The sequence below is a fragment of the Ornithorhynchus anatinus genome, chromosome 13, assembly GCF_004115215.2.
Source record: "Ornithorhynchus anatinus isolate Pmale09 chromosome 13, mOrnAna1.pri.v4, whole genome shotgun sequence".
Lineage (NCBI taxonomy): Eukaryota > Metazoa > Chordata > Mammalia > Monotremata > Ornithorhynchidae > Ornithorhynchus > Ornithorhynchus anatinus.
Window position 1 is genome coordinate 25580953 of NC_041740.1, and position 15195 is coordinate 25596147.

The 15195-nt window shown below is 43.7% G+C and overlaps 1 protein-coding gene across 1 annotated transcript in view; it reads right to left on the reverse strand.

Moving 5' to 3' along the window:
• Nucleotides 1–15195, reverse strand: part of FAM185A (family with sequence similarity 185 member A) — a 38017-nt gene that overhangs the window by 7984 nt on the left and 14838 nt on the right. The window contains exon 5 of the mRNA XM_039913848.1: nucleotides 9061–9102. Coding sequence (XP_039769782.1) covers nucleotides 9061–9102 — 42 coding nt within the window. The remainder of the gene's footprint in view (nucleotides 1–9060; nucleotides 9103–15195) is intronic.

The following is a 15195-nucleotide window of genomic DNA, read 5'->3' on the forward strand; positions in this document are numbered from 1 at the left end:
GTGAAGTGACTTGCCCAATGTCTCACAACATACAAGCGGCTCCAGACAAGGTCCTTCTCTGGAGATTCTCAGTTCGCTTTTATAGATAGTTGTTCACAGAGCAAACTAAGAACCAATACAAATGGATAAAGTAATTCTGATCTCTCCAGCACAGATTTGCATATTCACAACTTCTTGAATGTTGATTACAAATGCTCATTCCTCCAGGCAATTTTGTTGGCTCCAGGCTGTAAAAATGTTCAAAACCTGGCTCAAGGATGATTTTGGTTCCTTTCTGCTCCATGTAGGCTGGAAATGCTGCTCGCCATCCAATTTATTTATTTTCAAAGGCCTTGGAGCCAAATATGACACAGGAGGATAAGCATTTGGAGATGTGACTGATGACAGCTGGAAAAAGAAAGCTGCATCCATTCCCTAGGTCCAAAAGGATCTGCTTTTGCTAATTATGGTATCTGCTAAGTGCTTATTATGGGTCAAGCACTGTACTAAGCACTGGGGTAGATACAAACTAATCAGGTTGTCCCAGATTGAGTTTATGGTTTAAGTAGGAGGGAGTATGATTTAATTCCCATTTTAGAGATGACGAAACTGAGGCCCAGAGAAGTTAAGTGACTTGGCCAATGTCACAAAGCAGACAAGTGAAGCAGCGTGGTAGAGTGGGTTATCCGCAGAGCTGGGAGTCAGAAGGCCCTGGGTTCCAGCTCCACCATTCGTCTGCTGCATGACCTAGGGCAAGTCACTTCACTTCTCTGGGCCTCAGTTCCCTCATCTGTAAAATGGGGATTAAGGTTGTGAACCCCAAGTGGAAAAGGGACTGTGTCCAACCTGATTAGCTTGTATCTATCCCAGCGCTTAGTACAGTGCCTGGCACATTGTAGGCACTTAACAAATAACACAGACACACACAAAGCTGGGGGTGGGAGGGGGGTGGGAGGGTGGAGCCGAAATCAGAATCCAGGTCCTCTGACTCCCAGGCCTGCTCCCAGGCGCCTTCCACTGGGCCATGCGAGTCAGAGTACATCCCTTCAAATGCTAGGTCAAAAGAAATGATGTCAAATTGGGATTGATCAATGAGTCTATAATGGCAGACTGACTGCCTCACACTCAGTCAAATGAGCCCAATAAAGTCCACTAGAGTGACTGGCAGTGCAGCTTCTTGCCTCTTTGGAAATGAGAAGCAAATCGGACAGCATATAAACAAGATGTTTTATGACAAGATAATTCCATGAATGATTTTTTTTTTTGGTTTCTTAAGTAGGTCTGGAAACCTACTGATACATAACTATACCCTCATGTTATACCCCCTCGCCCACATCCTGCCTCTGGCCCAGAATGTCCTCCCTCATCATATCCAACAGTCCATCACCCTCCCCCCACTTCAAAGCCTACTGAAGGCACACCTCCCCCAAGAGGCCTCCCTTAAGCCCTCCTTTCCTCTTTTTTCCACTCCCTTCTGAGTCATCCTGACTTGCTTCCTTTATTCACTACCCCTGCCCAGCACCACAGCACTTAGGTACATATCGGTAATTTACTTATTTATTTATATTAGTGTCTATCTCCCCTTCTAGACTGTGAGTCCATTGTGGGCAGGGAATGTGTCTACCACATCTATTGTTCTGTAGTCTCCCAAGGGTTTAGTACAGTGCTCTGCACACAGTAAGCGCTCAATAAATATGACAGATTGACTGATTAGCCTTCAGCTCTGACAATGTCTTACGGGTGATAAAATTGGACTTAAGTGACAGGAAACAAAATTCCAAACTGTTGTTGTTCTGGGACCAGACATAGGCACACGATTGATTCCAACTAAAGTTTATCAATGGAGTATAACTTAAACCCTTCCCGAGAGTTACCCTTTTCTGAAAATGTGTTGACAGTGAAAAGTCTAAACATTCCCATTATAAATCTGGCTCAGAAACATACAGAAATCCCTGGATGAAGAGAAGTCGAAGGAAAAAGTGCAGTAGAGAGTAATTAGTTTAAGAAAGGATAAAAATCCTTTGTTTGTTGATTGGAATTCCAAGCTTCCACTGAGAATTTTATTTTCTTGAAGTATTTTACTGGCAACGCTCAAGCATGTTTGACAGAAATCATTCTGTGTTCCTAAAGAGGGGCTTGCATGAGTAGGAAAAATATATATATGGACACTTATTGGAACTATCTGAAGCCACTGAAATGAATTCGGCAGAAGGGAATTGGGGTTTTAAGTGGCAAGCTAAAATGAAACTTGAAATAAGTGCTGGGTTACCATCAGAGAACGAAACCACAGACTCTGGAAAGAATTAGCCCCAAACTTGCCTTGAGACACATGGGAGGTCAGCTTTTTTCCAAAGGTTCTTCTGAATCATGCTGATCTCACCCTCTTTCTTTCTTTCTCTGTCTCTATCTCTTTTTTCTCTCATGCCATAGTCACTGTGGCACTAGAAAGTGAAGTGACTTAGGCTATGGAAAATGGCTAGGTATCAAAATCAATCAATAAGTGGTATTTACTGGGTGTTTACTGTGTACACTGCACAGTCCTAAGCGCTTGAGAGAGTGCAATATAACAAAGTTGGTAGAAAGGAACATGTAGTCAAAATGCCATTAACCCAACTTCAAGCTTGAAGGAAACCTAAGACCTCCAACTATGTTGTATTCTAATCTCCCAAGTGCTCAGCACATCGTACTGCACACAGTAAGTACCCAATAAATCACCCTCATCATCATTTATTGAGCACTTACTGTATGCAGAATGCTGTACTGAATGCTTGGGAGAGTACAATACAATAAAGTACTAGGTATAAAGCACTAAATACCACTGATTTGATTGATTGACTGACCTGGAGGAGACTTTTATGAGCTACCTTGTTTATCCCCTCCCCCTCCCCCGCATCTGAGCAGGAACACACCTAAACCTTCCCACAAGTGAGTATCTATTCGGTCTTTAAAATCATTTTCTAGAAGAGCCCACTACTTCCTTTCTGAATTGAAACAGCTTTCCCTAGCCCTAGAAATTAAGCAATTCTCTAATTTTCCCCCTCATGCATTGGCTTAAACCTATTCCCTCTCATTCATGTCCCTCTGCTAAACCTAAGTCACCAGGCTTACAAGAAAACAACCAAAAACCAAAGCCATGTAGCACTTTATCCGACAGAGAATGCTTTGCCAATCTCAACACTCCAGGGTGTCAGTAGCTCTCAGAAGGTCTGGGAGTTGGGTCATCAAACAAGGCTCTCTTTTCCCCCACAGGATAGAAAAGAGCCTTCAACTCGATGTCTAGCAAATCCATTATTTAAAGAAAATAAAAATCAATCAATCAAGCGACCCCACTCTTAACCAAACAGCCCCTTCCGCACCCCCGTCAAGTTTTCTGTTGACAATTGCTCTTCTCTCCAAACTGCATCCAAATAAAAATGCTGGCATGTGAATTTCTCCCAATTTAACCAAACAATATGTTGGGATCATAAGTCCCAAAGAACCACCCTAATTAATAAAGCCACCCTTACGGCTATACTGATTTACTTACTACAGAGTACCCAAGCCTGAGCTTTTCCAGTCCGAAAGATAGTACAATGATTGAATTTCCTAGCCAATCCCATAAAAAAAAAAAATCACCTCAGCCCTATTCCACGTCTCTCACGTTCATGTCAGCCTAGAACTACAGCTCAGAATGCGTATCCTACAGCTGCTACTGTGGGCGGGGAATGTGTCTATTAACTCTGTTGCTTTGTTCTCTCTCAAGTGCTTAGTACAGTGCTCTGCACACAGTAAGCGCTCAATAAATAGCATTGACCGATTTGCTTGTTCCACACCAAACTAGTGATGGGAAAAATCATTTGAGGCTGGTTCAGATGTTTAAATTGAGACATACCACCACTAATACCTTCTCCTTTGCGTGCCTGACTTGGGATAAATTTATCCCTCCTGTTGCTTTACACTTTGGTACCTACTAAACCATCTTCGAATCTGGACTCAATCAATCAGTCAGTGATACTCTTTGGACACTTGTGTCCAGAACACAATACCATGTGCTCCAAGTGCTAGAGAGAATACAAGAAAGTTCAAGATATGATCTCTGTCCTCCCGGACCACTTCAACTTATGTTTCCATCCACACTTCCTCTTCAGAATGCTGTTGCCCAGTTTGGAATGCAGAATTCTAGCTCTCAGTCCTTCCCCTTTGAACAAACCTGAAACTACATTTTACAAAGACTAAATCGACCACCAATTTCAGCCATTACCAAACCATTTCCTGCTTCTTTCTCACACTAGCAGCTTCTGAGTGTGTGGTGGCTTCACCTTTAAACCATTTCTAAACCGTTTAGCCTTCTGATCCAGATTCATGGCTTGCTGAGGGCGCCAAAGATTGTGAGCCTTTAAATCTTCTCAATTGGAGAAGGACTAGTCAGGTTGAATCTTCTTCCCAAATTTGAAAATTTCCCTAAGCACAGAGCCTTCCTGAACCTGTCATCACAAGCTCCTGCTCTCTGACCTTATGTGCCTTCTCCTGCCTCTGGCTTCTTGGTTCCGTTCATATGCCAATGACCTTGATAATCCAGGGCCCCTAGATATCAACCTCCTCCATTTCTCGACCTTGAACAAATCGCTCCCGTCTTTTGAAGTAGGACTCTCCTTTCCCTCCTGGATTCAATTCAAATTTCTTTCCCTGGCTAACTAACGAATAATTATCATACTTGCTAAGTACTAACTATGTCCTAAGCCCTGTACTAAGGGCTGGGGTAAGTATAAGATAATCAGGTTGGACACAGTCCGTGTCCCACATGGGGCTCACAGTCTGAATAGGAAGGAGAACAGGTATTGAATCCCCATTTCACAGATGAGTAAACTAAGGCACAGAGAAGTTAAGTGACTTGCCTAAGGTCTCACAGCGAACAACTGGCAGAGCCAGATTTAGAACCCAGGCCCTTTGACTCCCAGGCCCATGCACATTCCACTAGGCCATGTTGCTTCTCAATAAAATAAGCAATAATACTACCTCTAATGGTTCCCTCAAGACTGTAAGCTCACTGTAAGCAGGGAACATGCCTACCAACTCTACTGCAGTGTACACTCACAAGTGCTTAGAACAGTAATCTACACACAGAAAGTGTTCAATTAATACCATTATTTGGTTAATAATACTAATTCTAATAATAGCACTTGGATAGTGAATAATGCAGACCTTCAAGCACTCCCAAAGAACACTTCTGATAAGTACTTTTCAAATCAGACATTGTAGCAAGGAAGATAAGAACATCCAGAACACTCCAGTTACTCTTTTCAGTTTTTCTTTCTCAAGTGTTTTACTAAATATGGTCTTTGTAAGCAGTAATTCTCTGCTTATTTAGAACTTCCTGGTGTTTATCCAGCTGGGCCCAGAAGCCATCTGACGGCACAGTGTATGAAACGCTCTCAGCAAAGTCAAAGAGTTCAGGCCACGTTGAATGCCACGAGGCACAGTCACATCTCCAAAAAAGGTGTTGGAAATTCAATTCTTCCACAAGGAAGATGCCGTTAAGCCTGAGGAAGGGACTGAAATTAATGCTCTAAAGAAGCCTGCTTTAGCTTTATACCCCTGAACTTTAACATCTTGTGTTAGATAATTTGCCCACACCATCATTTCTCAAAGTGGCAGTCTGTCAACTGTAAGAGATGTGTACAGTTTAATTTCGGGAGACTGGAAATTTCCCAATATTTAAATTTTTAAGTGATTGTATCTGGTAAGCGCTTACTCTTTGCCAGGCACTGTTCTAAGTGCTGGAGTAGATACAAACTGGTCAGATTGGACACAGCCCCTGTCCCACCTGGGGCTCAGTTTTAATCTCCATTTTACAGATGAGGGAAATGAGGCCCAGAGAAGTCAAGTGACTTGCCCAACATCACACAGCAGACAAGAACTGCTTAGAGAGGATGATGAAATAAATCCATAAGTGTTTCCCTGGAGGAAACTGCCAAACTGCTCTCTTTAAGGGAAACAGCTCAGAGCCAATCAATCAATCAGCCAATCAATCAGACGAGCAACTGGGTCTAGTGGGAAGAGCACAAGCCAGGAGCCAGAAGACCTGAGTTCTAATTCCAATTCTACCACTTGAATGGTGCTGCTGTGACACTTCTTCTGTAAAATTAAGATGGTGAACCCCATGTGGGACATGGACCAGCAAAGATTAGCATGTATCTACCCCTGCGCTTAGCAGAGTGTCTGACACATAGTAAGTGCTTATCCAATTCCATAAAAAAAACCCTAACAGATAATAACCCCCCCCAACCCCATTCAGTCTAATGAGCCTTTAGAGAGGAAGTGGAGGAGGAAGAGGAGGATGTTGAGAAGGGGAAAGGGAGAGAAGAGAGGGAGAAAGAAGTGGATGGAAAAATGGATAAGGAGGAGAAAAGCAGCCCATTAAAGTCTCCTAAAAATCAAACCAAAAGGGACACAAGCAGATGGTAGAATGCCTTTAGCAAAACTAGCTCAGGGCGCAGCCTCTTTCAGGTTTGTGGCCTCTCTTTCCAACTTGTGATCCTTGAAGCAGGACCTAAGGACTGGGAGGCCACGATAATCTTCTCTCCAAACAAACCAAGCACAGAATCAGCTCACTGTTTCCAATTTCCCCCTCCCAGAAACCCCATAGTTCATTAAAATATTAACAAAGCATGAGGAGGCTTCAAACAGAAACAGCCCCATGCAAGAAATCACTACTTAATCAAAAAAAGAAACAAACAAAGAAACCTCCATCACCAACCACAACCACAAAGAACAGGAGAGGAGGAAGGAAACTGATTCTGGTAACCCACTGGAGAACAAAACCAGAAAGAAGGCCAGATCCCTAATATGGTCACACCACGTCAAAACCAAAGTATCGGAATTCTAACAGAGGCCTCCTGTTTCAGCTTGTTCACCTGAAAATGCTTCGGTCTTAACAATCGACGGTATTTACTGAGCTCTTACTATGTGCAGAGCACTGTATCAAGCACTAGGGAGAGTACAGTACAACAGAATTAGTGGATACGCTTTCAGTCTCACCCCCAAAAGTACCTTTTAGCAAAGACAAATCTCTGAAGAAAAGTAGAAAACTTACATCTGTCCCACCCACTCCCAAAGTTGAGGTGTTCCCAAATTGCCCCCATCCCTCAAGTTTTCCCATAATTATTTTAGGAGGTCAGGCAGTTGCTGAATTGAACAATGACTTGCTATTAATCATGGCAAATAAATCCAACCCCCAACCTTCGGTTAGTCAGAACTGGAAGAAGCGTTTTTGGCCTGGGGTTAGATCAACTCTGATATACTACTGAAGAATCAGTGTGGTCTAGTAGTTAGATAGCAGGTCTGGGCGTCGGGAGACTTTCATTCATTCATTCAATTGTATTTATTGAGTGCTTACTGTGTGCAAAGCACTGTTCTAAGCACTTGGGAGAGTACAATATAACGGGCACATTCCTGCCCACAATGAGCTCAGTTTAGATGGTTGCAGTCTAACCCTGGATCTGCCATTTGCCTGCATGACCTTGGGCACGTCACTTCACTTCTCTGTGCTTCAATTTTCCCATCTGTAACAATGGGGATAAGATACCCATATTCCCTCCCCCTTTGACTATAAACCCCATATGGGACAGCGACTTAGTCAAATCTGTTTATATTGGAACCCAGAGTAAGTGCCTAACTGATCAATCAAACATATTTATTGAGGTCTTACTGTGTGCAGAGCACTCTACAAAGTTTGGGAGAGTACAACATAAGAGAATGGGTAGATGCATTATAAGAGAGTCAGAAAGAACTGGGTTCTAATTCTGACTGTGCCACTTTTTGGCTGTGTGACGTCGGACAAGTCACTTCACTGTGCCTAAATTTCCTCTTTTGTAAAATGAGGATTAAGACTGTGAGCCCCATGCCCCATGGACCGTGCCCAACCCGATTGACTTGTATTTACCTAAGTGTTTAGTACAGTGCTGGCACAATAGTAAGCACTTAACAAATACCAATAAGAAATATTTTATTATTACTACTAAAAGGGTTCAGTCACCATAGAAATGAATATTTTGTGTTTGTTCTTTGGGAAAAATCCACTAAGATTCCTATTTATCTGTATTTGTATTTGAATATATTAAAGGATGCTTACTTGCTCTCCCAAGTGCTTACTACAGTGCTTTGCACACAGTAAGCGCTCAATAAATACAACTGAATGAATTTGCTAAAATGTGAAGTCTAGCATCCCTGAAACCAGATGTAAAGGTTTTTAAAGGTATCCTAAGAATTAAGAGATTCTTTTCACTCACCTAAGAGAAGGAAAAAAGAAAAATAAAAGGGAAAGACTGTGATGTTACTGGGCACACCTTTTTTTCAATTTGCCTTGTTTGAAAAATGATCTACCTCTCCAAGGATGGGTGGAAGTTGGATCTAGGGATTAGGTGTGCTATCTGAACTACAGGGACCCTGGATTTGGCTATCATTTGTGAAAGCGCACCTTTGTACTACACGTATCTCTAAGTGGAGAACACTCTACTAAGAAGAGGAAAAGACAGGAGTAACTATTTTACCAAAGGATGCAAGCTTTCAGCTATTTCTTAACATTTAAATGGCGCTAAACTGATGATGGAAAGTGTGTTAAGTCATTTTCCCACAGACAAAGGAAAAAGAAAGAGCTTTGTCTTGCTGAACAACCTTCACCCATAAAAGAAAAAAGAAATTACTGGTCAAGGAAAGTATTACTGGATCTATAAACTATAGTAAACAGCCTCTGACTTCTCAGAACTAATGTTGCTGATGTAGAGGTCTTTTTCTGTTTGTTTTTTGTGGTACTAAGCACTTTACCATGCATCGGGCACTATACTTAGCACTGGGGTAGATACGAGTTAACCAGGTTGGGCACTGTCCATGTCCCACATGGGGCTCACACTTCTAATCCCCATTTTACAGATCAGGGAACTGAGACATGGAAAAGTGAAATGACTCACCCCAGCTAGCACAGCTGACAAATGATGGATCTGGGATCAGAACCCAGGTCCTCTGACTTCCAGACCCGGGCTCTTTCCACTAGACCACTCTAGTGACACTCTTTGGCGATTTTAATCTGAAGAAATTCAAACATACCTACTGTGATGTTGCCTGTTTTGCTTTGTAGAGTGATATCACCTAAAAGCAAGAGAGAAAACAAAGTGAGATGGACATATTAGATGCCAAAACTACCAATCAACCAATGGTACTTATGGAGCGCTTTCTATGTGCAGAGCACTGCACTTAATTAATTAATGATGGTATTTGTTATGCTTACTATGTGCCAGGCATTGTGCTAAGCGCTGGGGTGGATACCAGCAAATCGGGTTGGACACAGTCCCTGTCGCACGTGGAGTTTACGGTCTTAATCCCCATTTTACAGATGAGGTGACTGAAGCCCAGAGAAGTGAAGTGACTTTCCCAAGATCATAGAGCAGACAGACGGAGCCGGGGTTAGAACACTTGACCTGACTCCCAGGCCCATGCTCTATCCACTACGCCATGCTGCTTCCTGTACTAAGCGTTTGGGAGAGTACAATGCAAAAGAGTTGGTAGACCTGATCCCTGCCCTCAAGGAGCTTATATTTTAGGGCCTTACAGTTCCAGGCACATTGCTGGTCATTTAAGATTTTTCCACTAGACTAGCTGCAACTGTCTGTTAAGAACATGGCCCTGGTCGCTCTTCCCCACCTCCACCCTGATGTATTTCTCGGTGCCCTCTCATAGCTAATTTGGATAAAAGTAATTGTGGCATTTTTTAAGTGCTTACTATGTGCCGGGCACTGTGCTAAGTGCTGGGGGAGATACAAAATGATCGGGTTGGGCACAGTACCTGACCCACATAGGGCTCACAGTCCTAATCCCCATTTTACAGAGGAGGCAACTGAGGCCCAGAGAAGAGGAGTGATTTGCCCGAGGTCACAGAGCAGACAATTGGCGGAGCCGGAATCAGAACCCAGTTCCTCTAACTCCCAGGCCCGGGCTCTTTCTACTAGGCCATGATGCTCAGCTTTCTTCCTACATTTTAGTTTGAGATCATATATGCCCAAAGTAACACCTTCCCTTCTTCTCCTTACTTGCCTACACTTCCCTCCTGGAGGGCAGATCATAGGTATTTGACATCAGAACACTGTATCCTGGAGCAAAATGCTCCATTCCTCTGCATAATTAAATGTTGCAGAAACCAGGTGTGAAATAGCCAGAAACCCCGCTCCAATTCACGGGATGCAAGATTTAGCTGCTTCTTCCAAAGCCAGTCACAAAAGAGCTTGGTTCGGGGTCAACCTCGCCTCAGCTGGTTGTTCAGGCATCTGAACAATGGTGCCCCCAAAGGACCTCAACCAAACCAAGCAATAGGCTTACACCGCAGGGGTGCACATATGCAATTCATTATCCCAAGAAGCTGGGCAGGCCTAAATATTAACAGTTTCAAGAGAAGTTTGGATAAATGCAGGGAAGAAAGATCTATAACCTGACTTGGGAAAAATCAGGGATGTAAGAAGGTCCATAATAATAATGGTGGCACTTGTTAAGTGATTACTATTTGCCAAACACTGTTCTAAGCACTGAAGTATTCATTCATTCAATCGTATTTACTGAGCGCTTACTGTGTGCAGAACACTGCGCTAAGCGCTTCAAAATAATCAGGTTGGATCCATTCCATCTCTATTGAGGAGGACAGATATCACACAGTTTCTTTGGGCATTCTGTTGCTATTACTTGAGACAACAGGCTGGATGCCTGACCCAGTAATAGCATAATAATTGTGGAATCTGTTAAATGCTTTCTATGTGCCAAGCATTGTACTAAGCCCTGGGGTACAAACAAGAAGACTAGGTCCCCAAAAGGGCTGCCAGCTCAGCCTAAGTAGTAAGGAGAACATGCATCTAATCCCCATTTTACAGATGTGCAAAGTGAGGCTTAGAGAAGTGAAGTGACTTGCCCAAGGTCACACTACATACAAGTGACCAGAGCCAGGATTAGAACCCAGGTCCTTCTGACTCCCTGATCCATCACCTTTTCACTAGGCCATGCTACTTCTCACAGCATCTCTCCTGCTCTCCCACCACTCTGATGAAAAGCAAAAATCACATGACTTTGCTCAAACTTTGTCCACTGACATACAATCGGGGCTCAGCCAAAACAAATCCCAGCAGATGCCTTTTGCAAAGGGAAATTGTTCCTGCTATTTTGCAGAGAACCAGTCTTTCAATTCCATAATTGCCCGTCCCTGAGGTGGTTGACTGAAGTAGTTTCTGGTAGTCTGGGTAAAGCATATTCTGAAATGTGATCTGCAAATGCATATGCTGAAGTATGACTAATAGAAAAATCCCCCGACGCCTTCCATTATTCAATGAGAATATATTTTCCAGGATGATTCTCCTCAGATGAGTTTCCAGTTTTGTGCATGTGTACAATTACTCTAAGAGCACCCACAGTATAATACCCCACTCCCTCCTTATAAAGTTCTTGTGCACAGTCCAAAGTTACCAGCTGCTAACCCTGTTCCAGCCAAGAGGCTTGAGATGATAAAAAGATATGCTTCGCCTCCAGATGAATCTAGAATTTCCTTGTACATTCCATGGGCTTTTTGAAATGTTAATCTGCATTGATCGCTTAGTCTACATAAAACTGGCAAAGGATTCATCTGTCAGGCCTAAAGCCATGCTCTGGCTCTACAGACATCTGTCAAAGTTTCATTCACCATCACATCTTGCACATGAATTAACAAATACGTGAACAAGGAGAGAGTCTGTCCAGCAAAAAAGGTGGGTCTGTTTGCAGAGGTTGAGCCTGTAAAAGTCGCCTCTTGAACAAAACATGTCGGGTAGGGTACGACAGAGTATGTTCTGTCAACATTTCGTCAACATTTCTTTTCCTGGTATGTTTTGGAAAGCATTCTCCAAATGGTCAGACCTTGTAAATGTCTATATTTTCCATTCTCTTGCAAGCTGAGGCCAAAAATCACACCTAGAGAGAAGCACTGCTTTCACATCCCTGTTTCCATATGTGTTTTTGCACACTATCATCCAAGATCTTAGACCTAAAGGCCAAATAAGTGTACAGAGAAGCCTGCCAGGTCAGGAAGAATTTTCACTGTAGCTAGAAGCTATTGACTCTATGACATGATATGATATTGGAAGCAGCCTGGCCATGAAGGAAGAGCCTCCAAGTCAGAAGGACCTGGGTTCTAATCCCGGCTCCACCACTTGTCTGCTGTGTGACCTTGGAAAGTCACTTAACTTCTCTGGGCTTTGGTTACCTCATCCTATGCCAAATGGGGATAAAACTGTGAGTCCCATGTGGGGCATGGAATATGTCCAACCTGATTAGCTTGGGTCCTCCCCAGAGTTCAGTACAGTGCCTGGCACATAGTAAGTGCTTAACAAATTCCATAAAAAACAAAAAAAAAATGTTGCCCAGGCATTCCCTGGCTCCTGGCCTCTGAAGCTTGGTGGGACCCTAATGAACAAAATCAGAGGGCAGCAAAGGCAGAAAACTGACCACTAGCTGGAAGACTTTCTTGACAAGCTCTCCTCTCTTAGCTACTCTTTGAAGCTTCACGCTGAGAAGCAGCATGGCCTAGTGGATAGAGCATGGGCCTGGGACTCAGAAGGACCTGGGTTCTAATATCAGCTCTACCACTCAACTCCTGTATGACCTTGGGCAAATCACTTCACTTTTCTGGGCCTCTATCCCCTCATCTGTAAAATGGGGATTAAGACTGTGAGCCCCATCTGGGACAGGGCCTGCGTCCAACCAGATTTACTTGTATCCACCCCACTGCTTAGTAAGTGCTTAACAAATACCACAGTGTTTATCATTACTCCCCAGCTTGTACGTTTCACTCATCCTAAAATCTCCTAACTGTCCCTCAATCTCACCTCTCCTGCTTCCAGCCGGAAGCATCCCCTTCCCACTGCCGGGAACGTCTTTTCCTTTCAAACTTTCTAGGCCACACCACCCCCAAAGGTCAGAGACCTTGTCTAATTCCCACCTGAGTATTCTCTCCCACCACTTAGTAAGGTGTTTTCCACCCAGTAAGCGCTTAATAAATACTATTACTATGACCGCAACTCGCCGATCTTCCAGGCCCTGCAAACGTTCCACAAATTCCAGGATTCAGTCAAAACATGAAGCATTTTAGCACGGTCCAAGAACAAAAGGGCAACAGAAAAAAATGAAAGGAAAGCTGGCTTATTTGCTCTCTCCACCAGAAATGTTACTGGGGTTCAGCAGTGCATCCAATAGAACTCAAACGCACCAATGATAACGGGCCGCTGAAAGGTTCACTGGATTTTCTGCCTTCTCTGAGAGCTGGCGTCTTCCCTACAAATCTCAATTTTATCTTTTGCGGAGACCCATTTCCAGTCACTCCAATGGCTGCCAGAGCAGAAAACCAGGCCATGCTTCCTCATTCCTCAAGAAACTCCAATGGTTGCCCATCCACCTCCACATCAAACAAAAATTCCTCACCATTGGTTCTAAAGCAGTTAATCACCTTGCCCCCTCCTACCTCACCTTGCTTCTCTCCTACTACAACACAGCCCAACGCTTCACTCCTCTAATGCTAACCTTCTCTCGGTACCTCAATCTCGTCTATCTTGCCTCCAACCTCTTACCCACATCCTGCCTCTGGCTTGGAATACCCTCCCTCTTCGTTTCTGACAATTACTGTCTCCTCCTTCAAAGCCTTATTGAAGGCACACCTCTTCCAAGAGGCCTTCCATGACTAACCCCTCCTCTCCGCTTCTCCCTCTCCCTTCTGTATCACTCTGACTTGCTCCCTTAATCATCCACCCCTCCCAGCTGCACAGCACTTATGTAAATATCTGCAATTTATTTCTATCGATGACTGTCTCCCCTCCAGGCTGTAGTCTCATTGTGGACAGGGAATTTGTACACATGTATTAGTACAGTGCTCTGCACACAGTAAGTGCTCAGTAAATATGACTGAATTATAGCTGGTGCACCATGGGCATAAGCCTGGGGAATATTCATTATGAGCTATTCAGGAAGAGACTCCACACCCACCTCTGCTTTAGCCCTTGAAGCCTCGAGTGGATCAAAGGATCTGCCAAAGGTTTTGTCCAATTATTTACTCATATTAATGTCCGTCTCCCCTCTAGACTGTAACCTCATTAAGGGCAGGGAACATATCTGCTAATTCTGTTGTGTTGTACTCTCTCAAGCACTTACTACAGTGCTCTGCACATAGTAAGCGCTCAATAAGTACCAATGACTGCTTGACTGATTCCTGGCCTGAATAGTACTACAAAGAAATTCTTCCTGGCTCTGTGGGGGATTTGGTGGAAGGCTATCTTAAATCAGTTCTGTGGCATAAACCGAGAGAACAACTTAAATAAAAGCTTGACACCCAAGGAAACGGAAAGTCAAAAATGACTTAAGGATAAGTTTTAGGATGCAAGCAAGACTCTGATCTGCTTCTACAGTGTAGCCCACTTGAGAGACCCAAATTAAACCAATACTGGATTAGAGATGTCATCATCAATCGTATTTGTCAATCATACTTATTGAACCATTACTGTGAGCAGAGCACTGGACTAAACCCTTGGGAGAACATAATGTACCCAAGTTGGTAAACATGTTCCCTGCCAAAGTGAGCTTACAGGCTAGAGGGGGAGACAGATACTTATAGCAATAAATACGTTGTAGATATGGGCATAAGTGCTTGGGGTTGAGGGAGGGGTGACTAAAGGTGCAAATTCAAGAGTAAAGTGGTGCAGAAGGGAGTGGGAGAAGAGAAAATGAAGATTTAGTCAGGGAAGGTCTTTTGGAGGAAGTGTGCCTTCATTAAGGCTTTGAAGGTGGGGAGAGTGAGCATCTCTTGGATGTGAAGAGGAAAGCGTTCCAGGGCAGAGGCAGGACGTGGGAGAGAGACGGCGGCGAGATAGACGAGATTGAGGTACAGTGCGTAGGCTGGTAGTAGAGGCTGCTTTGTGGGCTGGGTTGTACTAGAAAAGTAGCAAGATAAGGTAGGAGGGGGGAAAGGTGACTGAGTGCTTAAAAGCCAATGGTAAGGAGTTTCTGTTTGATGTGGCGATGAATGATCAATCAGTAGAGATGCTTGAGGAATGGGGAAACATGGCCTGAACGTTTTTGAAGAAAAATGATCCGGGCAGCAGCGTGTAATACGTATTAGAGAGGGGACAGACAGGAGGCAGGGAGGTGTCAGCAAGGAGTCTGATACAGAAATCAAGTGGGATAGGA